The 22860-nt window shown below is 42.2% G+C and overlaps 1 protein-coding gene across 5 annotated transcripts; it reads right to left on the bottom strand.

Moving 5' to 3' along the window:
* Positions 1–1330: 1330 nt before the first annotated feature.
* LOC117773957 (periostin-like) lies at positions 1331–22821 on the bottom strand. 5 transcript variants are annotated; one of them, XM_034605901.1, is made up of 27 exons: positions 22589–22820; positions 21819–21917; positions 16327–16391; positions 16077–16234; positions 15814–15978; positions 15578–15724; positions 15281–15422; positions 13941–14153; positions 13710–13844; positions 12980–13128; positions 12470–12606; positions 10766–10896; positions 10488–10618; positions 9275–9377; positions 9117–9184; positions 8978–9023; positions 8860–8895; positions 7727–7870; positions 7592–7627; positions 5629–5673; positions 5431–5517; positions 5303–5338; positions 4364–4399; positions 2378–2422; positions 2180–2266; positions 2055–2090; positions 1331–1859 (listed from the first exon to the last, which is right to left on the bottom strand). In XM_034605901.1, the coding sequence occupies exons 1-27, from the start codon at positions 22705–22707 to the stop codon at positions 1807–1809; spliced, it is 2649 nt and encodes an 882-aa protein (XP_034461792.1). In that variant the 5' UTR covers positions 22708–22820; the 3' UTR covers positions 1331–1806. The 5 variants fall into 5 exon arrangements, with proteins under 5 accessions (XP_034461792.1, XP_034461794.1, XP_034461793.1 ...); XM_034605903.1 differs by lacking the exon at positions 2378–2422 and having other exon boundaries at positions 22589–22821; XM_034605902.1 differs by lacking the exon at positions 5629–5673 and having other exon boundaries at positions 22589–22821.
* Positions 22822–22860: the final 39 nt, after the last annotated feature.

The following is a 22860-nucleotide window of genomic DNA, read 5'->3' as shown; positions in this document are numbered from 1 at the left end:
GTTGTGTAAACCCCCCCAGGTTGGATAAACGTGAAAGTATTCACAAGTGTAAATACGAAGAAGTTGCTCGTCTCTGCTTGACTCACCCTTGTGTTATATATATATATATATATATATATATATATATATATATATATACTAATGTCCATGAAGGTGTGTATTTAAAAAAAAAATCTGTGTTAAATACATAGTAGCCACTAAGTACACAATGAAGAAAGATAAGTACAACTATACTTTTACTGGGTCTTGTCAGTCTGCACATTCGTATGTGGTCAGAAAAACCTGTAACGACCATGAATGGTGGTTTGTATATTTTAGCGTGAACATAATGCAAATATCTTGAAAATGACATAATGTTAATACTAAAGAATGTGATATATGCAGGAGTGTCTGTAGAAATGGGCTAAACCCTTCATATCGTTTACAATAGAGATGAGAAAGTGATTGTTTAATACTTTAGAACAGGTTGTTTTAAAATGTCACTGAAGCCAAATGAAAATACATTCACCCAGTATCAGGCGTCACTGGATATACGTGAAGATTATTTTTGGAAAAGCTGTTAAACATGGAATAATCTATTCACTTCACAGACTCTGACTCATAAATCCTACAGTGTTTTTTTCTCTATGTTCTATTGACTTAGGATTGAAATAAAACCAAAAGTTAAAGAAACACGAGGCTGATGGTGCGAATGTGAATCTTTATATTCATCTGCTTTTGTCTTGGTTAATTACATGATGCAGATTTGCGATGGACTCATCTCACCGAGACACTAATAATCATTCAATATCATTTATTTCCAAGAAAAACAAATCTCTTTCCAGATTTAAGCAAAGAGTCATATTTTAGGGAATAGAAAGCTCCTGCTCTCATACTCTGTGTTGAGAGCAGGAGGATGAAGATCACTTCTAATGCAGCTTCTTCTGCTTCTTTTAAATTTGTCCATATCAGTGTTGATTGTCAACTGCAGCTACAACCTCAGCATTTGTTTGTGGATTTAGGATTACGCAAAAGCTCGGTGGCAGGATGCAGTGAGGAAATCTGAATTTAAACACTGTGAGATGGAGCGTTTTCAACTTTTTCCTTGATTTCCTGGAGAATAATTCAAGGATCTTGATTAAAAAATCAGACATGACCCTTTATGGGATCGATATTTATGAGTGTGTGCAACTTGGTGCAGATCCAAATAAAAATCTGGATCTAGTGAATTTGAATGTGGTTTCCTGAGGGGAATCATGGGAACTTTACTGAGTCGTGTGTAGATTAAGACAAAGTCAAACCCAGGAAACATTGTGAATTCAGAGGCTGCAAAGAATGATTGAATACTGGATAAAAATTCATCGTGTTTTTTAATCACCATGTGATAATTTACAAAGGTACGATACAGCATCAATGGTAGCAAAACACGGTTTCTTTAAAATGCATCTATTGTACAGAAAGCAAGCACCATATAAAAAAGCATAGACAAATCTTCCCAAGCCAAGTTTAAAAAGTGACATGACTTTAATTAAAAAAAGCAAAAACTCTCTACGGCAGAATATATCTCACCTTACACACCATCTACCCAACGGCACAAACTCATATTTCCCATGCACACTTACATGAAGGGTATTTCTAATGTCACTGCAATGCTATTACACATCATGCCTATCACAAACAGTATGGTCCAGGTGGAACGGTGAACAATCACAAAGCTAGAATGATTCGATGTCTCCCTGTTGGTCCATAGTTTAACCCCCCAGCACTCGACCATGAGCGCTCGAGGTGCATTCAGTCCCTGCGGTGAGCCCGGCGCTGTTCTGGGATTCACTGCCTCGGCTTGTGGTGACGCCTGACCAGCCTCGCCCTCCTCATTCCAGCTGTGAACAGGGACACGGGGAGTTAACGGACGGAGCCAGAGGGGGCGAGTGAAAACAAAGACGAGAGAGAACATGTGGAGGAGAAAACTCATGGAAGGGCTGAAACGGTAGATAATGGAAAATCTGAGGAGTAATCGTGTTGTTTTTGGCAAAAACCTTGGTGTCGAATGTGTCATCAAATAACTGAGCTCTTACCTGGTGGTCTTCTGATGGCCGCTCCTTTACCTCCCGCTGTGAAACGATGAGAACACAGTCAGCCTGTGCACACGTGCACACATGCATGTACTACACAAAGTCTTTCTGCCGTTATGAGTGTTTACCCTTAATGAGTTTGGTAATCCTCTCTGATTCCTCCTGGATCAGACCGGGGTTGCTATGGATGGTGGTGATTTTTGAGAAGTCTGGACCTGAACGTTTCAAAACAAAACCTTTAGATCCAAAATGCCGAGCAGTTTTACCGTCACAAACAAAATCATGAATGGGTTTGCAGTTTTGAAAATGCTTTTTTGAGACCCTACCCTCAATGATATGAGGCTCGTTCACCGTGGTGTGCCTGGCTCCACCTTCAGACCGGCAGCGGAGAAGGGTGTTGAAAGTCATTTAACGACTTAGCAACTGTACTGACTGACAGACGGACAGACTGACAGGTACATTCACCCGGTAAAACACCTCCTCCGCTACCGCACAAGAAGTCAAGCACAGATGTGCAGGATTCATGGACACGCACACAGATGTTGTCACAGGTCACTTTCAGGGACAGTACATATCTTCCATTCCTTTCCTGGAGACTACACAAACCCTAATGCTGCATTTGCACCAAATGTGAGGGGAACTGCTTCTGGACGACAGTGTTACCTGAGGCTGACCGGTTGCCAGTTTGATGACGTGCTATCTCGGGGTCAGTGCCAGGAACTGTCTTTGGTGAATTTCAATCTCACTGCCTAATCTTACGCTTGAGTTTAAATATTTCAACTCCACCGGGTGAAGCGAATGACAGTCGAATGGAATTGGAAGTAAATTGACTTCTTTGCATTGACTTTGTATGAAATCTCATCCCACACAAAATTTGCTTCACGTTAGGTGTGAACGCAGCATAACCCTGACGTTGACCTGAAATCACGCTTTTCCCAGTTGAGGACCCCAACTGGACAAGCTGTTCCCACATTAGTGGTCTTTAATCTGACATACGTCCCCAAAGGTGTCCTATAACACACACACACACACACGCACACACACACACACACACACACACACACACACACACACACACACACACACACAAACACTCAGGTGTGCAGGGGGCGTTCAGCTCACAGAGAGAGAGAGAGAGAGAGAGAGAGAGAGAGAGAGAGAGAGAGAGAGAGAGAGAGTGAATTCCTCTAAAGCCCACTCACAAAGCTGCAAGACACCAGAGATGCAGTTGTAGCTTGAAGCTCACTGCCCCTGCAACCACACTGCAAGCCAGTGGCATTTTGGAGATAGGCAACCTCAAAATGTCACATTACAACTGCACGCTGCTCATGTACACACGAGAGTTATGATAGGCAGAGTAATGCCGGGTTTCCTGAGGGACAGCAGCACCGACAGAGATTAACACAGATGGATGAGTGACGAGATGGACAGACATCCACATCACGGTGCACCATTGTCAGTAGACAGACATTTACAGACACGTGACGGACGGTAGAATTCAACCTCTGTAGCATCATTACTGAACCTGTGTAAACATCATACACCTGAATGTGCTGTAGTGGAGTTTTGAATGTTGACTGGCCAAAGCCTCCCATAATAAACTTAACAAATCTAGTGAACAGCGTATTTAACGATGTCCCCTGTGTGAAACATATACAACTGTCCATTAGCACAGCAAGTTATTATGGGTAACAACAGGAAACAACATAAAAGATTCAACTATTTAACATTATTGTTCTAGGCCTGGTTTCTACACTTCCCTGAGTCGGTCTGTGATGAAAATGTAGGCCACATAAAACTATGACTATTAAAAAAAAGCAGCAGTAAATGTACACAGTTCATAGTGAACTGTTTTTCTTTTGGATAATTTTACAATTCCCTGTCTTATCCTTAACTTGCAAACGTTTACATTTGTAGGTCTGGTCAGGTAATAAAGTTTTGTTTGAGTTAATCTGACTTTGCTTGTTTTCATAATCAGCAGCAATTAGTTTGTGGGTTATATAATTAGTTTTATTTGATATAATGCCCCTGAAGAGGTTAATGAAAAAACGTTGTCCTTTTTAGTGCGGATAGTTATATAAATAAATATTGAGTAAAAATCTACGAATAAACACGTACACACATGTTCCTTTAAGGCCAAAATGGTGCACACCATGACAACGATGTGTTTGATGTTATGAATGATGATCACCGAGGACATGATGCTCACTTAAGATTGATGCATTTGTTAAAAGAGCCGTTAGAGGACACATGAAACCTCTTGGATGCAGCCCGACCAGCTCATGGCAGAAAATGTGTCAAGAGAAACTGACCTGTAATTCTTTTCCCATCAGCATCAAACTCTCCACCTGCGTCGATAAAATAAAATGTACGGTGTGTCATTCAAATCGGTGTCGAAACCTTTGTGGAATCTCATCATCTAACAACAATATGAACGTTGACCTCACCATCAATAACTCTTGTAACCTTGTTAACTCTTGGATCCCCGATTTCGATGATCCTGGTTAGGATGGATGGGTCCCCCTCATCACCCACCGTGGTGACAGTCGGTTCCTTTTCGATGACCCTGGTCACCTTTGTCACATCAGGGACTGTTGAGGCGGAGGAAGAAGAGGGAGACGTGACCATCCCATAATCATGATAATAGAGAGAGGTCATCTTTAAAGCACCCGCATAAGTAGTGTCTCGATTCAGGGGCTGCATCCTTCAGAGGTTGTGGTCCACCTCGTCATGGAGACTCCTTCAGGTAGACCACACCCTCTGAGGTGTAAAGGGAGATTACACCACATGTATTTTATCATTCATGCACACATTTAATTTGGTTTAAAGAGCTGTAGATCAGAACCACACCTTTAAATTAGAGCCAGTGCCATTTTTTGTTCATGTAAAATATATTGTTTGCTCTGCCAAGATGAACCACTACTTCTTTTCACCCATCACTCACATCCTATACTGTGACTGCACATCACATGGTTTCACAACACTGTTTCTGAATAAAGCCAAAAAAAGTAGCAGTAGTAGAACAACATAATTCACAGTAACTTAATCATTTCCATAAATTTAATAAAGCAAACATGTGTAGAGGGGGCGAGTGAAAATAAAGACGAGAGAGAACATGTGGAGGAGAAAACTCATGAGAAGAATTGTTGGAAGGACTGAAACGGTAGATAATGGAAAATCTGAGGAGTAATCGTGTAGTTTTTGGCAAAAACCTTGGTGTTGAATGTGTCATCAAATAACTGAGCTCTTACCTGGTGGTCTTCTGATGGCCGCTCCTTTACCTCCCGCTGTGAAACGACGAGAACACAGTCAGCCTGTGCACACGTGCACACATGCTACATGTACTACACAAAGTCTTTCTGCCGTTTTGAGTGTTTACCCTTAATGAGTTTGGTAATCCTCTCTGATTCCTCCTGGATCAGACCGGGGTTGCTATGGATGGTGGTGATTTTTGAGAAGTCTGGACCTGAACGTTTCAAAACAAAACCTTTAGATCCAAAATGCCGAGCAGTTTTACCGTCACAAACAAAATCATGAATGGGTTTGCAGTTTTGAAAATGCTTTTTTGAGACCCTACCCTCAATGATATGAGGCTCGTTCACCGTGGTGTGCCTGGCTCCACCTTCAGACCAGCAGCGGAGAAGGGTGTTGAAAGTCATTTAACGACTTAGCAACTGTACTGACTGACAGACGGACAGACTGACAGGTACATTCACCCGGTAAAACACCTCCTCCGCTACCGCACAAGAAGTCAAGCACAGATGTGCAGGATTCATGGACACGCACACAGATGTTGTCACAGGTCACTTTCAGGGACAGTACATATCTTCCATTCCTTTCCTGGAGACTACACAAACCCTAATGCTGCATTTGCACCAAATGTGAGGGGAACTGCTTCTGGACGACAGTGTTACCTGAGGCTGACCGGTTGCCAGTTTGATGACCTGCTATCTCGGGGTCAGTGCCAGGAACTGTCTTTGGTGAATTTCAATCTCACTGCCTAATCTTACACTTGAGTTTAAATATTTCAACTCCACCGGGTGAAGCGAATGACAGTCGAATGGAATTGGAAGTAAATTGACTTCTTTGCATTGACTTTGTATGAAATCTCATCCCACACAAAATTTGCTTCACGTTAGGTGTGAACGCAGCATAACCCTGACGTTGACCTGAAATCACGCTTTTCCCAGTTGAGGACCCCAACTGGACAAGCTGTTCCCACATTAGTGGTCTTTAATCTGACATACGTCCCCAAAGGTGTCCTATAACACACACACACACACACACACACACACACACACACACACACACACACACACACACACACACACACAAACACTCAGGTGTGCAGGGGGCGTTCAGCTCACAGAGAGAGAGAGAGAGAGAGAGAGAGAGAGAGAGAGAGAGAGAGAGTGAATTCCTCTAAAGCCCACTCACAAAGCTGCAAGACACCAGAGATGCAGTTGTAGCTTGAAGCTCACTGCCCCTGCAACCACACTGCAAGCCAGTGGCATTTTGGAGATAGGCAACCTCAAAATGTCACATTACAACTGCACGCTGCTCATGTACACACGAGAGTTATGATAGGCAGAGTAATGCCGGGTTTCCTGAGGGACAGCAGCACCGACAGAGATTAACACAGATGGATGAGTGACGAGATGGACAGACATCCACATCACGGTGCACCATTGTCAGTAGACAGACATTTACAGACACGTGACGGACGGTAGAATTCAACCTCTGTAGCATCATTACTGAACCTGTGTAAACATCATACACCTGAATGTGCTGTAGTGGAGTTTTGAATGTTGACTGGCCAAAGCCTCCCATAATAAACTTAACAATTCTAGTGAACAGCGTATTTAACGATGTCCCCTGTGTGAAACATATACAACTGTCCATTAGCACAGCAAGTTATTATGGGTAACAACAGGAAACAACATAAAAGATTCAACTATTTAACATTATTGTTTTCTAGACCTGGTTTCTACACTTCCCTGAGTCGGTCTGTGATGAAAATGTAGGCCACATAAAACTATGACTATTAAAAAAAAGCAGCAGTAAATGTACACAGTTCATAGTGAACCTTTTTTCTTTTGGATAATTTTACAATTCCCTGTCTTACCCTTAATTTGCAAGCATTTACTTTTGATGGTCACAAATACCAGGTAATAAAGTTTTGTTTGAGTTAATCTGACTTTGCTTATCTTCATAATCAGCAGCAATTAGTTTGTGGGTTATACAATTAGTTTTATTTGATATAATGCCCCTGAAGAACGTTGTCCTTTTTAGTGCGGATAGTTATATAAACAAATATTGAGTAAAAATCTATGAATAAACACGTACACACATGTTCCTTTAAGGCCAAAATGGTGCACACCATGACAACGATGTGTTTGATGTTATGAATGATGATCACCGAGGACATGATGCTCACTTAAGATTGATGCATTTGTTAAAAGAGCCGTTAGAGGACACATGAAACCTCTTGGATGCAGCCCGACCAGCTCATGGCAGAAAATGTGTCAAGAGAAACTGACCTGTAATTCTTTTCCCATCAGCATCAAACTCTCCACCTGCGTCGATAAAATAAAATGTACGGTGTGTCATTCAAATCGGTGTCGAAACCTTTGTGGAATCTCATCATCTAACAACAATATGAACGTTGACCTCACCCTCAATAACTCTTGTAACCTTGTTAACTCTTGGATCCCCGATTTCGATGATCCTGGTTAGGATGGATGGGTCCCCCTCATCACCCACCGTGGTGACAGTCGGTTCCTTTTCGATGACCCTGGTCACCTTTGTCACATCAGGGACTGTTGAGGCGGAGGAAGAAGAGGGAGACGTGACCATCCCATAATCATGATAATAGAGAGAGGTCATCTTTAAAGCACCCGCATAAGTAGTGTCTCGATTCAGGGGCTGCATCCTTCAGAGGTTGTGGTCCACCTCGTCATGGAGACTCCTTCAGGTAGACCACACCCTCTGAAGTGTAAAGGGAGATTACACCACATGTATTTTATCATTCATGCACACATTTAATTTGGTTTAAAGAGCTGTAGATCAGAACCACACCTTTAAATTAGAGCCAGTGCCATTTTTTGTTCATGTAAAATATATTGTTTGCTCTGCCAAGATGAACCACTACTTCTTTTCACCCATCACTCACATCCTATACTGTGACTGCACATCACATGGTTTCACAACACTGTTTCTGAATAAAGCCAAAAAAGTAGCAGTAGTAGAACAACATAATTCACAGTAACTTAATCATTTCCATAAATTTAATAAAGCAAACATGTCTAGCCCCTAAAAATGTAATCTCTCAGCGAGCCGAACCTTCAGCTCTCTGGTCCACTTAATGTGCATAAGGACCTTTGAGGAATCAGGTCACATCTCTTCTTTGTTATATAATAAATCAAAGCCTGCTTCCGTCCATGTGGACCTGAGTAACTGGAAGAACCAAGAGTCCGCTACGGTCTCTGACCATGTTCTGCTTTGACAGCTTAATTACCTCATCTCTGAAGGAGTTGATTAAATATCCCAAGAGGCCCCAGTGGATTTAAGTAACAGTGAGCGGAACAAAGAAGAGGTTCCAGGGAAGAGGCCAGAACGGAACAATGAAAGTGATGGAACACGCAGGTAGCTGCAGATTGGATTTCACTTGCTCCTTTTTTAAACAAAGAACATCTGTTCGTTTCAAAGCCAGACATGTTTTTCCAATAAACACACTGAGAACAAATCAAATCTCTGATGAAAACTAATTCCTAACTTTCAGTCATGTGGTTAATAACAGTGGTCTCACCTGTTTCAATATAATGAGTGGTGGTGATGGTCCTCTCTGTGAAGTAACACAATAGGTTATGAGTTGCTGCAGACACAATAATGCAGACATACATTCGTTCAGCGACAGAGACACTTACTGTAGGAAGTGAGTGGGATCTCAGTGTAAGTAAATCCAGGGACATACTAAAGAGAAAAGCAGAATAGGAGGTTTTAAAACAGAACATACACAGACGTGAGCTGAACATATTCACATGTGTGAGTTTTCTCTTTCATTACCTTTATCTTGATGTATCTAATCACTTTCTGCAGGATGACCATGAGCTCCTGACGGCCCACAGGAAGGTCTGCAAGTCAGACGTATCATCAGTAAACACCACGTAGCCACGCACACAGGGAACATTTCATGATTTTCTGCTAATGCACGTTGTTCCCACCTCCGGGATAGAGAAGATTCTTCACGATATGGACCACGCCATTTGTGGCCATAAGGTCGCTGGCTGGGACTTCCACAGAGTTGACGTGAATAGAGTTGTTAACCTGAGAAAAACAGAGAAACACTGAATTCACGTGTGTTTTTCTAATATCACTAATAAGGCGTAGAAATAATTTGTGAGTTCCATCAGCTTCTGCTTTAAAAACCACTTCACTGAGGCATTACCTGTATTTTTTTAAATGCACACTTTTTCAAAATGGTTTGACATGAGAGGTTTTCCAGGTGTCGGGGCTTCAATTTCTGATTCCCTGCAATTTAATTGACTCCACAGTTGTGAGTGGAGGTGGACATGGAAGTAAGGGATAGGCTTCCTCTCACCCACATCAACCATTGAGCCACATTTTAAAAACCTCCATTTTAACAGATTGAGGCCTGAATAAGCAGTTCTCCTAACAGCACATTATCCCAAACAAGCTTTTCTTATGTCTGCTCAGTGGGTCCTGTCACACTGATGTGACATTTTGGCTGATAACTCGATATTGTTCTAGGAAAGGGGCTGAATTGAGGTAATTGCAGGGAAATTATGACAAAAATGACATTAAGACAGAAAGGAAGAAAAAGAAAAAGAGAAGAAATGGTGGGTGGAGGGGATCAGACCAGGAAATGGGAGTGGATGCTGATGGAAATGACAGGAAGGCAGATTTTATTACTTCTGGCCCTTCTCCAAATATATCCAACTTTGAAATAATAATAAATATGCTCTGACTCTTCAATTGCAATAGTTTAAATGAGAATGTGGGGAAAAGCTGGATTATAGTGAAAATATCTGTGTAGAGCTGTTTCAGACATGACCTGTGGAGGGTCTCCAGAGGATCGGGTCTGGACTTTCTCCACAGTTTGCCTTTTCTTATTTTTTTTAGTTGCGAGTTACAAGCCTCATCACATTTACTAGATTTCCCATCCCGTTTGTTTGATGGTTGGTTTGTTTCTCAGCAGGATTACGCAAAAACCACTGAGTGGATTTCCAGGAAACTTGGTGGAAGGATGGGACATGGACCAAGAAAGAATCAATTTCTTCAACATTATGAGATATGGTGTTTTTCGACTATATAATTCAAGGACATTATTTAAAATGTAGAAAGATTGAGACCATAAGCCTAATATTTGCTCTAAGGACACGACTCCACACATGAACACAGACCGGTTGTACGTACAGACTTAACTTGCAGGTTGTTGCCCTGCAGCGTTTTGAGCAGATTGGTAACTCCTCCCTCCAGTCCTCCATTAATGAAGATGCCATTACTGAAGTGGTACAGCAGAATGGTTCTCAGGACATTCAGATCACCTGTCGACGAGAACACACGTTAAACATGATATATGTACTGTTAGCATTTTTGTATCCCCTCATTCCTGCGTTGTAGATTTCTAAATCAAAACAAACTAGATGGACAGTATTCCTTCTTTTCGGTGAATGTGTGTTTATTTCACTTACTTCTGAGCAGAGCTAAGTCTTCTCGACTCAGGTCGGTGAACGCTTCGTCAGTTGGTGCAAACATGGTGTAGGAGCCTTCCTGCTTCAGCAGATCAGTCAGATCTGCAGTTTCCATCAGTGACAGGAACATCCTACATTCATTCAAATAAAGTAAGAAATAAGGAAAGCAGAAAGCCAACAATGGGTTAAATTTAGGAACATGCCAGTTGAAATTTTGCCTGTAAATCAATAATTCTGATGATGTTTTATAATCAACAAAGGTCGAAATGAAAATCCTGCTTTTTATTTTCATGGTCACTGACGTATTTTTTTCTTATGTCCCATTCCAGCTCTACATCTTTTACACCAGTAACGGCAGCTCCAGCTCTTGTGGTCTGCGACGAGGCTAAACTACATCTCATAATTGCATTGAAAACTGGTAAAATGTGTTTCTCATTTCAGGGGGGGGGGGAATTATGGTTGTTGAGGTTGGGATATGTGTGAGACACATGTGCTTCTGTGGGCGCCGCTCATTCACACATCTGCCTCCTCAGTTATTCATCAGCGGGCGCGAGTGTTTGTCACCGAGCCAGAAAATGTGAAATGTGTGGAAAAGCACTAATGTTTGGTAGATTATTGTGTTCTGTCAAATGTGTGGAGTAGCCCACAGCATGGAAAACCACTTAATAGGCTCCAGTAAATTTGAAGGTATAAACAAAGTATTAATCATCCTAATCACCCAAAGCTGGAGTGTGGGATTCTTACATCAATGTACATTACATTCAATCCTTTGCCAAACGAGTTCATAAAATACAGATTAATCGTATTAGTGCCAAGTAAATCTCTCTGTATTTTCTAGTTTTAAATGTGTCTGTGGTGACATTCGTACTCCGGCCCAGTGGCAGCGAAGGGTTTTACATCAACCACCAATGATTAGTTTTCCAGAACTAAGAACTAGAGCAACATTATAGTGACCAAGACAGAGTGGACTATGGCGGCAACACCTAGAGTGTAATTTAATTAATTCAAAATGTAATACTTTGGGGTTAAGACCTCATTTACAATTTAGCCGAGAACAGAAAAGTAAACAACACATTCCAAGAAAACACAAATAAGAAATAATTAGATTTACAAAGTAGCAAAAGTAAAATCCTTACTTGCCTTCACTCATTCATTCATTCACAGATACTTTAAAGACTTTAAATCAATTACAAACCAATAATTCATCTTGGGCGGCGCTAAATCCACGATACAGCGAAGGTGTCCTCTCATAATAGTGTCAGTGCGATTGCTTAGGTGGAAAATGTGCATGATTGGAGGAGATCACCTTCATTAAAAGGTCTGATTTCCCCCATGGAGACTAAAAAAACTGTTTGGTAATATAACTCATGTTTATGAGTTTGATGTCTCGGCTTCGACCGCACGCAAATATCTTTAACCCCCCCCCGCCAGAGCATCCAGGTTGACTCAAGTCGACTGCCTGAAGTAGCTCACAAGCATCGCTCCATTAAAAGATGGATCCTGACAGTGGTTGAACAATTCAAATAGTCCCCATATTTGCCATTTTCAGTATGAAGGTTGCTACAGTTGGGAGGTTGTTGCTGTTTGATGTGAGACACCAGCTCCTCCCTGCTTATACCTGCTGTCAACATCTGGTCAGACCAGCTGATGAACTAATAATGAATGTAAAAGCAAATCTAGCAAAAAACGAGAAGTAGTTCTTACTTGAACCGCCCGTCAGCAATCAGGAGCTCGTACATCGTCTTCTTGGCCGGTTGGATGAGAGAGTTCATAAGATGGACGGCCCCGTTGCTTCCCTCCTTACCGCCGCGCACCATGCAGGCATTTTCTATGCACACAGCCTAACAAGAGAGCAGAGTTATCCAGAGAGCAGAGCTTCAGGTATCCATGAAAAGTCTTTGTTCAAATCTGTTAAGCATTTGGATTTAAGGGAAGCCGGCTGCCACATTATCGTGTTTGTGTAAATCAAACAGGACATTTCAATCCTGTGACGAAATAAACCAGCTGACTCTAATATCTGAGCTACCAGAGCAGAAAGGCATTTAATTTGCCAAGAGCGCTGGACAAACCCGCTGATTTATTGTGTTTGTTTATATCTCAAAGACAAAAAAAATCATGTTAGCACTTGATAAGGTTCCCGGGAATGGAAGCCAACTCTCTCTGTTATCTTTCCATCATCTCTTCCTGTTCTTTAATGGACTGTGTTGGACTCACAGTGCGGTAAATGAAGACCCGGAGGAACTGGCCAGCCAGTGTTTCCAGCAGCTGTCCGTTGTAGAGCTCACTCAGTGTGACCTTCAGCTTCAGGATGTGGTTTTCCAAGATGTATCTCAGCAGATTTTGATCTGTTGACATCACCTCATCTGACAAACAAAGACAAGTTGCAGTTTTAAAACGACACAGGTTATGTTATACGTTATGTCTTATTGCCTTGGAGGTTATGTTTGTACTGGTGTTTGTTTTTAGCAGGATTACACAGGAACTACTGGACAGATTAGCAAGGAACCTAGTGGAGGGATGCGGTATGGGTTAGGGAAGAACCAATCAAATTTTGATGCGGATTGGGGGGGTCCAGTATTTTTCACTTTCAGGGGTTGGTATTGATGAGTGTGTGCAATTCTGGGCATGTCCACATAAAAAGCTGGAGCTAGTGGGTTTACATGTTGTTTCATTGGGCTGTAGGCTTTAGTTTTACAGCCGCTGTATCGTAACATACAGGGTTAGAAACCTGTAACTACCACCGATGTGTTGCTGAGATATGATTTAATTTAAGGAGAGGTATAAACGCCATTGAGTGCAATTCTAGTGTCTCTAATGTGCTCCTTAAAAAAGTTAAATAAAGTGTGAGATGTCTTTCAAGGACAAAATGTTAGTTTTCCATCACATTGTGCAAAGCATTGTAATGTCGAGGTCACTGTGAAAACCAGACTGGAGATCAACTCACTGGTGAAGGCTCCGTTGACTGGAGCAAGAAGCGTGTATTCTGTCTGAGGACGCATGGCGGCGGCTAATCCCAGTTCGGACACCATGTCGGTGAACACGCTCTGTGTGTCTCCCATCAGCTCCATCACTTCCTTGGCTGGTGTGAATCACATGAACATGACATGTTGCTGATCACAGAACGATATCGCTAAATGATTTGAACATATGTTAGTGTTGACGTTTATTTTTTTACCTGAGTCGGGGATGAGCACCTGGTCGATGAGGTGGATGACGCCGTTGGTGGTGACGATGTCCTTCTTCAGCACCATCTTGATGCCGTTCACCGTCAGACTGTCGCCGTCGCAGCCGATCTCTATGCTGCTGCCTTCTACCGTCTCATACACCGATCCGGCCGTGATCGCCTCTGAACACTGGACAGTCTTCAGCAGGTGGTAGTTCACCAGGGCTGATGGGAAAAAGACGAAAGAGTTTAGAGGAAAGTTTGGGAGAAAGAGAGGTTGAGAATTTCAAACATGTACCTGATCAGATTTTGCACTTTTATAGCCTCTGTGGGTTGTCTGTGGTTATTTTTGTAATCTGGCTACACTCACATATTTGTTCAGCTCTTTTGGAAATACTTGGGTAATTCTATCAACATTCAGATATGGAGTTACCCCTCGACTGAGTCCAACTGTCAAACTGAGCAAGAAAACCTGGCCTGCAAAACGCACTGCACTTACAACATGGGAATCTGTTCCAAACCCACAGAAATTCAAATGAACTGTAGAAACAAGGCACAGGGATCCATGTTATCTTTACTTTGGTGGAAGTTCTAAGATGGTTGGTCAGTAAAGCCTGTTTGCCAAGAGTCTGAGAATGAATCTGAGGTTATATCACGCTCCCAGAGGAAGCCACTAACCGGCTTCATGTTTATAGACATTCCCGACCAGTGATTCAACAAATAAGCAGATAAGCTGCCACTGTGGAGACACGAGTTTCCTGATTTCATTGCACAGTGTGTGGATGAACTTGTGTGTGAGGGGGCGTCTACTTCAGTTTTCCTGGGAATGTGACAGGTGTGTAAGTTTAGATAAAATGAGCTTTTAATGATGCTACGCTACTGTAGATAAAGAATCAAGGAGATATGTATGTCTGAAGCAGATTTTGTGTGAATCCATTTGGTGTTGATCATTTTACTGAAAAAGCGTCAACCTCACATTGGCACTAAGAGCAAAGTCGTGGTATCTGTAAACTCTAGGATAATCTATTTCAAGATTAAAATATCTTTATCCTCATCACACTCAGAAAGGAAATGAAATCGAAAGAGGCTTCTATCTCCCAGATATTTAAAAAAATGTGTTCAAATATAGAAAACTCTAAATTACATGAATGTCTGCACAAAATCGATTTCACTGGTATTTTTTAAAACTCAAATCAGCAAGTGGTGTAAGAAGAGACACCAAAGCTAGTAGGGTTCATACTCTGGGGACCATGAATGTCTGAACAAAAATTCACAGCAAACACATTTCAGTCTGGACTACTGCTAGATCTCTTCTAACTAACCAACCCTTGAATAGCCAATATTTATATCACCTGCAATAACATCCTTGTTGCCCATGATACGCTCCAGGTAGCCTGCGTTCAATTTGTCAAAGGCTGCGTTGGTGGGTGCAAACAGGGTGAACTGTCCCGGCTGGTCCAGCTTGTCCATCATACCAGAAGCCAACGCCGCAGCCTGGGAAACGAGACGCGTCAAAGGGTCTCATAACCGAAGGAAACCTTTTTGTCATTGGTCACTCACACACTTTGTCACTCTTTACTCTTCACTTCCATGAATAAAATGTTAACTTAGAAACCCATTGTATTTAGCACGCTGTGCGTTTTACATACGTTGAAGGAGGAGAGGTCATCGTCGACGTCCAGGACATCCTTGATGGTGCTGCCCACGGCGCTGATGACCCTATCGATCACATGCACCACGCCGTTTGTGGCCACCTGGTTACCGTGGATGATTCTGGCACAGTTCACTGTCACAACCTTAACAAGGGGGGGAATCTTATGTTAAGCCAAGTCAGTAAATGGGGTTAGAAGTCATGTATTGTTCTTTACACTGTGGATAAACTGACCCCATTTGAATAGTGGTTGATGTGGAGCCCCAGGTCATGGTACATGGAATTTACAGTCATGCCGTCCTTCATCCCTTTTGTCAGAAGACGTCGGTTCACCATGTGGTAGTGGAGAGCGTTGTACAGCTCGATGTTCACGTTGCTCACCAGTGCAGACCGCACAGACTGGGGAAATCACACCATCGGTCAAACGTCCCTAACTTTCTATTCTTCACTTCTTATTGTATTTATTTGTTTTCTCTTTAAACCTCAGCTCCACTCACAGGGTCAAGCAGGTCCCAGGCTTCATTGCTCGGTGCAAACAGGGTGAAGGAGCCTTGGCCTTCAATTTCCTCTCTCAGCTTGGAAATGTCAGCGTACTGCTGTGTGGTTGTAGCCTTCACGAGCCCCAGCGTACCATACACATGGTCGATGGGAGCCACTGGAAGGAAGCAGAGGGATTGTTCATACACAGAAACATGAGGCGACTGTACAGGACCTATGTGCTGGACGTCTGTAGTTGGCGCCACCTACCTGCAGGGCATCCTTTCATACCCTCCAGCTTCATGTACCCAGGACAGCACTCATATACGGCCGTCCTGCCCAAAAAAACACATACATATAAGACTTGTAAGTGATTAAAAATACATTAATTAACTTTATCCATGTGAAAAATGTATAAAATGTTCAGAGAGCTCTATACACAACAGCGAAATGAAAAACAAAACTGTGCAAAATGCAATATAATATATGTAATGCAATACATTAAAGGAATTCCTTAGGCATTATTAAGCAGAACTGACTGACGAGAACTTGGACTCAGAGAGGTGAAGACATGTGAGACAGACTGAGAGCGAGGCTGCAGAAAGAGGAGGGACTTCACTCACCAAAATATAAACCCATAATTGGGCAAAGTACATTTGAAAGTTGGAAGAGAAGAAGAAGTCGAGCTTGTCGAGGAGAATAAGAGCACATAAGAAAAACACCACTAACATGAAAGAGGTTCACAATGGAGACTGGCAGAGGGCCGACAAGTCTCCGCAGACCAATCAAAGAGAAAGAACTAAGAAAGAAAGAGCGAGTGAGCGAGCCGACATCGTTTCCAATATCTCATGCAACAACAACAAACCCGCCCAACGAAAAAAGAAATACAAGAATCTTAGAGGAGAGCTGAAGGAGCAGAGTCATGTGAGAGCAACGGGATCAAAAACAAGAGAGGAAGAATATTAATAACACTGACAAGCTGTGCATCACCGATATCAAAGAGCAAAGAGATGAGGGATCAAACCTCTGCAGCTTTTCCCTGACTTCAAAATGATAATTGAATAAAATATGTAGAGAAGAACGTCTGTGGGCCGTCACATTAAAACAACTCAACAGCATGAGCTCTACGGGAATCAGAGCTTTACATTGTACTGTATATATAATCACATACAGCAGTGTAGGTGTATGTGTTCATTTTCTCTTAAAGTTAATGCTCCAGAGCGACGTTATTCATTTCGTAATTAACGTAATTATTCTTTGTCATTAGTGAGTGTACAGTGAAGATAGAGAACCTTGTCGTACTCCGTGGCAGAGGTACGACACATTTCTGTTTGTTCAAGTTTTTGTACGTTAGCTTTTCCGTCATCACGTCCGTAAGGTTGATCGCTGTTTATAGTTTAGTGTAATATGATGTCACATATGTACAAAAGTGACTTGATACGATTTTGTGTTTGCCTCCTTTAGTCAGAATAAAGGGAGATCACCTCCTTTCCATCCTTTAAATCATGCCACAGACAATACTAGACTCCACGGGCACTTTATATTCATCAGGAAAAAAAAACAGACAGTCGTATCCGTCTGATTTCATCTAATTCCCAAAGAAGTCTAAGAAAAAACTAAAGCTTGATACACAATCGACTTCTTGTGTCAATTTGAAAGATTTAGGGGGCGGAAGGAACAGCTTAGGAAAATATGTGAAAGTAGTAGAAACATCCTGGCAGGAAGCTGAGAGGACCTCCCGACACGAGCTGCACGTCCGACCCTCCTCCGACTGTGAGAAGACTTGACACTTTGAGCCATAAGTCAATATTCCATCAAATTTAGGTTAAATTGAGGAGCAAATTGTGTTTTTCCGAGCAGATTCTCATTGAGGAATAACACAGAGCAGACGTTTGTTTGGGCCTCATCCCAAGTTAACGCACTTCGTTCAAAGGTTCCAACAGAACGAGCAGTGAGTCATCATCAACGATTCGCCAGAGAACGAGTCACGGAGTCCCCGAACGCCGGAATAAATTTAATTGGGGTTTAACTCGAAGCCGCTCAAAGGTTCCAGCTTCCAGGGGGTTTGCTAAAGAGACGGGGACACTGTTAGAGTTTGTTGCTTTCTGTTTTTTTTTTCCCCCATGGAAATACTGTGTGCTTCCCCTGCAGGATTCATATTCAAAACAAATAACTGTTTGGTTATGCAAGAGCAAGTCACTCCCTTCGTAACCACTGTAAACATGCAGTGCACAAACATACAAAAAACACAACTCACTTTCTCCAGTTAACTCCCTGAAATGATTCACACGTTTAAAGTGAACCTCTTCTAATCCACTTCAACCAGTGTGTGTGTGTGTGTGTGTGTGTGTGTGTGTGTGTGTGTGTGTGTGTGTGTGTGTGTGTGTGTGTGTGTGTGTGTGTGTGTGTGTGTGTGTAAATGTTTGCAGTGACACCGAATCTGTGAATCTGCTACTGTTGCTCGACAGAGAAATCCCTGTATGCTCTGACACTGATTGATATCATGCAAAACATGCACACACACTCACACACACACACACACACACACACACACACACACACACACACACACACACACACACACACACACACACACACACACACACAAACACAAACACACACAGGAAGGTATGAAGTCATTGCTCCCCAGCTGCACACTGACAGGATAATGGAGGCAGAATAGACCAGTAACAGAACTGGCCAACGCACTGGAACCAGGCCTCTGGCAGTGTCGCTGCACGAAGCAGCTTAACAGGGCTTCACACAAACACACACACAGACACTGTACCCTCATACACACACACACACACACACACACACACACACACACACACACACACACACACACACACAAGAAGAAGACATGTCTGGCATCAGCTTAAAACATTACAGTTTTTTCCCATAATGCAATCAGGAATAATCTGGTTTTCTTGCGTCCTGCCGACTTTGCCAACATGACTCTACTTTATACATAACAACCACTCACTGTAAAGAAGACACCACACTGTGACTTCTTACACGCCTCATCCATCAGTGACATTATTACTGTAACCACAAATCAACCTGATTCTAAGCGTTTGTCCTCCGCAGCCCCCGGCGCATCACATCAGCACACCCAGATAATTGCTTCCACCTGAATCTCCACTTCAACCGCTCAACCCCCGGGTATCACTTAACTCCAGGGTGGATAATTGGAAGAGTTAAAGGTTAAATTCACATCATTTGTTCTTTGAAACGGTTTCTCAGCGGTTGGGTCAAGGTCTGTTGCTTCAGATGCTGCATACAGGCCCTCGACTCCCTCTGCTATTCACTCATCGACACCAGATCCGGCTCAGACACAACCACAGCTGGGTGGATTTCCTGCAGCGCTGCCAGACGATGTCCTCACTGTGGCCACAGAGTGAGGCAACTTCTCTGGCTCTGGACAAGTGTGGTTCAGTTCGGTCACATTTTTTTCTTTACTTTGTTAGTTCAGACATTTAAATGTGGTTTTGTCCCTTTTTTAATCCATACAATCATAAAATTCATATGTTGCACTTGACTGATTTGTTTTGATGCCTGCACGATAAAGTGCAGAACATGGAGATATAATCCTGTGTCATTTTATTTCAGTTTTTTAAAGTTAGTTATATAATTTATATTTAATATAAAGTTCGTTTTTTATTTATTTCTATCGAAACTTTTAGGTAATGGAAATTGTTTTACACCTGATTATATAACTTAGTAAATGAGATTTACAGAGTGAAAATTCATACTTGATTAATTTGTATTTGTGCATTAACGATTAAGTAATGTGAAATGTAATCACATGTCAAAAGAAAAAAAATCCACATTACGTCTTTCTTTATTTCTTTAAAATCTTTCTTTAAAATTTTGATTTTAATTCTAGTTTATTAAATCTTTACTTTAGTTCCAAACATGTTTGATATAAAACCCTCATCACTTTCCTTCTGTGCCCTCACGTCTTCCTTTAATAGTTCCTGGTGGCTGCATGTAGTTTCCTATCTTCTCTTTAGAATCTACAAGTACTGATTCACTCTTCTCCGCACTCTCCCTCTCATCACCTCACTTTCATGCTAATCCTAGTTCCATTACAAATGATTGTATGACTAAGAGAAGGGGTGTGTGTGTGTGTGTGTGTGTGTGTGTGTGTGTGTGTGTGTGTGTGTGTGTATGTGTGTGTGTGTGTGTGTGTGTGTGTGTGTGTGTGTGTGTGTGTGTCTGTGTGTCTGTGTGCGTGTGTGTTCTTGTATGTGCGTGTCTGTGAAAGATTGAGAGTCAGTGAGGAAGAGAGCAGCTCCAGCCGAGCCTTACACTCCATCAACACATCAGCAGCGGTGTTCCACATATTTCACCCTCACGTCTTCTCATCTCATATCACAAGGAAATACTATTCTGACATAAATCCATCAGCTACGTGCATCTATGCAGTTCATCACATTTTTTTTGTAATTTCCTGTAGTTTGGCATTTTGAAACGAAACAAATAAAAATAATAATTTTCATATTTTTATCACTGAATTCTAAAACGCGTATCACTCCCACCGAGGGACACAAAACTCAATGCAATCAAAACGTCACTAAAGTAGTTTCACAATCAGAAAAACATGATCCACGCAGGAGAGCTACACTTTCTTATGTTTCCTCAGTTCAGAGAGAGCAAGTAAATGAGTAAAAAAAGTTAAAACTACTGTAAAATATGCATAATTATCACAATAAATACTAGTGAATAGAAATATGTACAAAATAATGCACATAAAAATGGAAACATGCCAAATAGAATTACACCATTTTAACAGAAAACTAATGTGCAAAGGTAAAATGAAGGAAAAGTGTATCGTGTCCATCACACACACACACACACACACACACACACACACACACACACACACACACACACACACACACACACACACACACACAGGAGCTCCAGCACATCCTATGTCTTGGCCGACTGCACACACGCACACACACACACACACACACACACACACACACACACACACACACACACACACACACACACACACACACACACACACACACACACACACAAAGAGCATATAGACAGAATTCTTCCTGAACACCTGAAATGTATCTGAGGGGAAGTGGAGCGTCAATCACTGCTGAGCAGAGTTTACAACATCAGCAGGTCGACAATAGAGTGAACTCGCCCGCAGGCTACAAAACAGGCCCATACACAAGGAGGGGGATTTAGTGTGAGGGCTGTGGGGGTGAGGATCATGAGTTATATATATGTTGAGCATCATGAAAAACAAAAAAATGATATGTTGTAGCTTGGGTCCTCTCGTTCCACATTTAAAAAATCTCTCAAATTTGCCAATAAGACGTGTATAAAACGTTGAAAAGTGAAATGTACGTGTGTGTGAAGGTTCAGAGAGGAACATGAGACATGCAGCTACACGCTCAGGCTGCAGGAGACGGACTGAGCCTGAGCGTCCACACAGCTGGACTCATAGAGACATGACCTCGGCCATTTGAACCACAGTAAAAAAAAACAGGTGAGCAGGTAAAAGGTGAATGCAATCTGTGAAATCTATCAATGTCAAGTACGTCGTGTTTATCTGATTCATTGGAAAATTCTGACATCGTTTTTCACACCCCACCTATATCAGAGGTATCATTTTAAGAGTTGTTACTATAATGTGCAGGATGTGTGGTTTGCACTTTGAGTTAAGACCAGCTGGGCTCCGTGCAAACACATTTTAATTCCATCCACTGAGTCCCCCTGTAAAGACTTACGCCTTCTTGCCACAGATGGAGCGTTTGTACCAGTTCCTGCACGTGCTGAAGTATTTCTTCTGGGTGCCCAGGACCTGCTGCATTGCGCACACGTTGGGCCTGAGAGGGGAGGGGAGGGATGGGGGGGAGGAAGATGATGAGAGGGGGGAGAAGTGAGGAGGAGGAGGAGGAGGAGGAGGAGGAGGAGGAGGAGGAAGGTGAGACGGGATGTGGGAGGGGAGAGAGACGGGTAAGAAGAAAGGAGGATGAGATGAGAGGAGGAGGTGAGGGTTGTTGAGTGAGGGTATGAAACAGGGAGGGGTGCAGACAGGTTGAGAAAAGAACAAGTCATTTATACATGCAAGTGCAGTGTTTTTTTTAACAATGCAAACTTTAATTTAGTTTTTAATCTTCACTTTTCTTTTCTTTTCTTACAATAAATTCATTCAAAAACTTTCTCAAACCTAAATGTAAAAAGTTCACTGCAGAATCATTTTCAAACGCTAAATCGGGGACTTATATATTTATAGGAGAGGAGAAAATGAATGTGAGAGACAATATTGAATTTTCCATTATGGCTTGAATCGATATTCTCATCAATGTGGCCGACCTGCTTCTGAAGTAATCACACAATTTATGTTCATTTATCTGCAGATAAATGGAAAAATAATGGATCAGGGTTGTTAATATCAGCAAAAATCTGTTGAATTAAAAAGTAAAATCTGCAACAACTTTTGTGATGAAAGTTTCTTTTTTCCCCTCCCCCCTCCCCCCCCGTCCCATCTCCTTACCCTTCACTCCGGGCCCGTATGCGACTGTGGGTGACGATCTTGTCGTAGGCTGAAGAATCCACGCTCCCCAGACAGCAGAGCGCCACCAGCGCTGAGGTCACGGCGAGCAGCTGATGCATCCTGGGATGTTATCAGTCCTCTGTATACTTGCAAATGGCTAAAACACACACACACGCTCACACACACAACTGGGGTCCCCCCCAACACAACAAATACACTGGAGATACAGGAGAGTGAGAGAGAGAGAGAGCTTTTATACCAACAGGTCTCTC

Source organism: Hippoglossus hippoglossus, chromosome 14, assembly GCF_009819705.1.
Source record: "Hippoglossus hippoglossus isolate fHipHip1 chromosome 14, fHipHip1.pri, whole genome shotgun sequence".
Classification (NCBI taxonomy): domain Eukaryota; kingdom Metazoa; phylum Chordata; class Actinopteri; order Pleuronectiformes; family Pleuronectidae; genus Hippoglossus; species Hippoglossus hippoglossus.
Note: the sequence above shows the minus strand (reverse complement) of the source record. Positions and strands in the feature narration are given on the sequence as shown.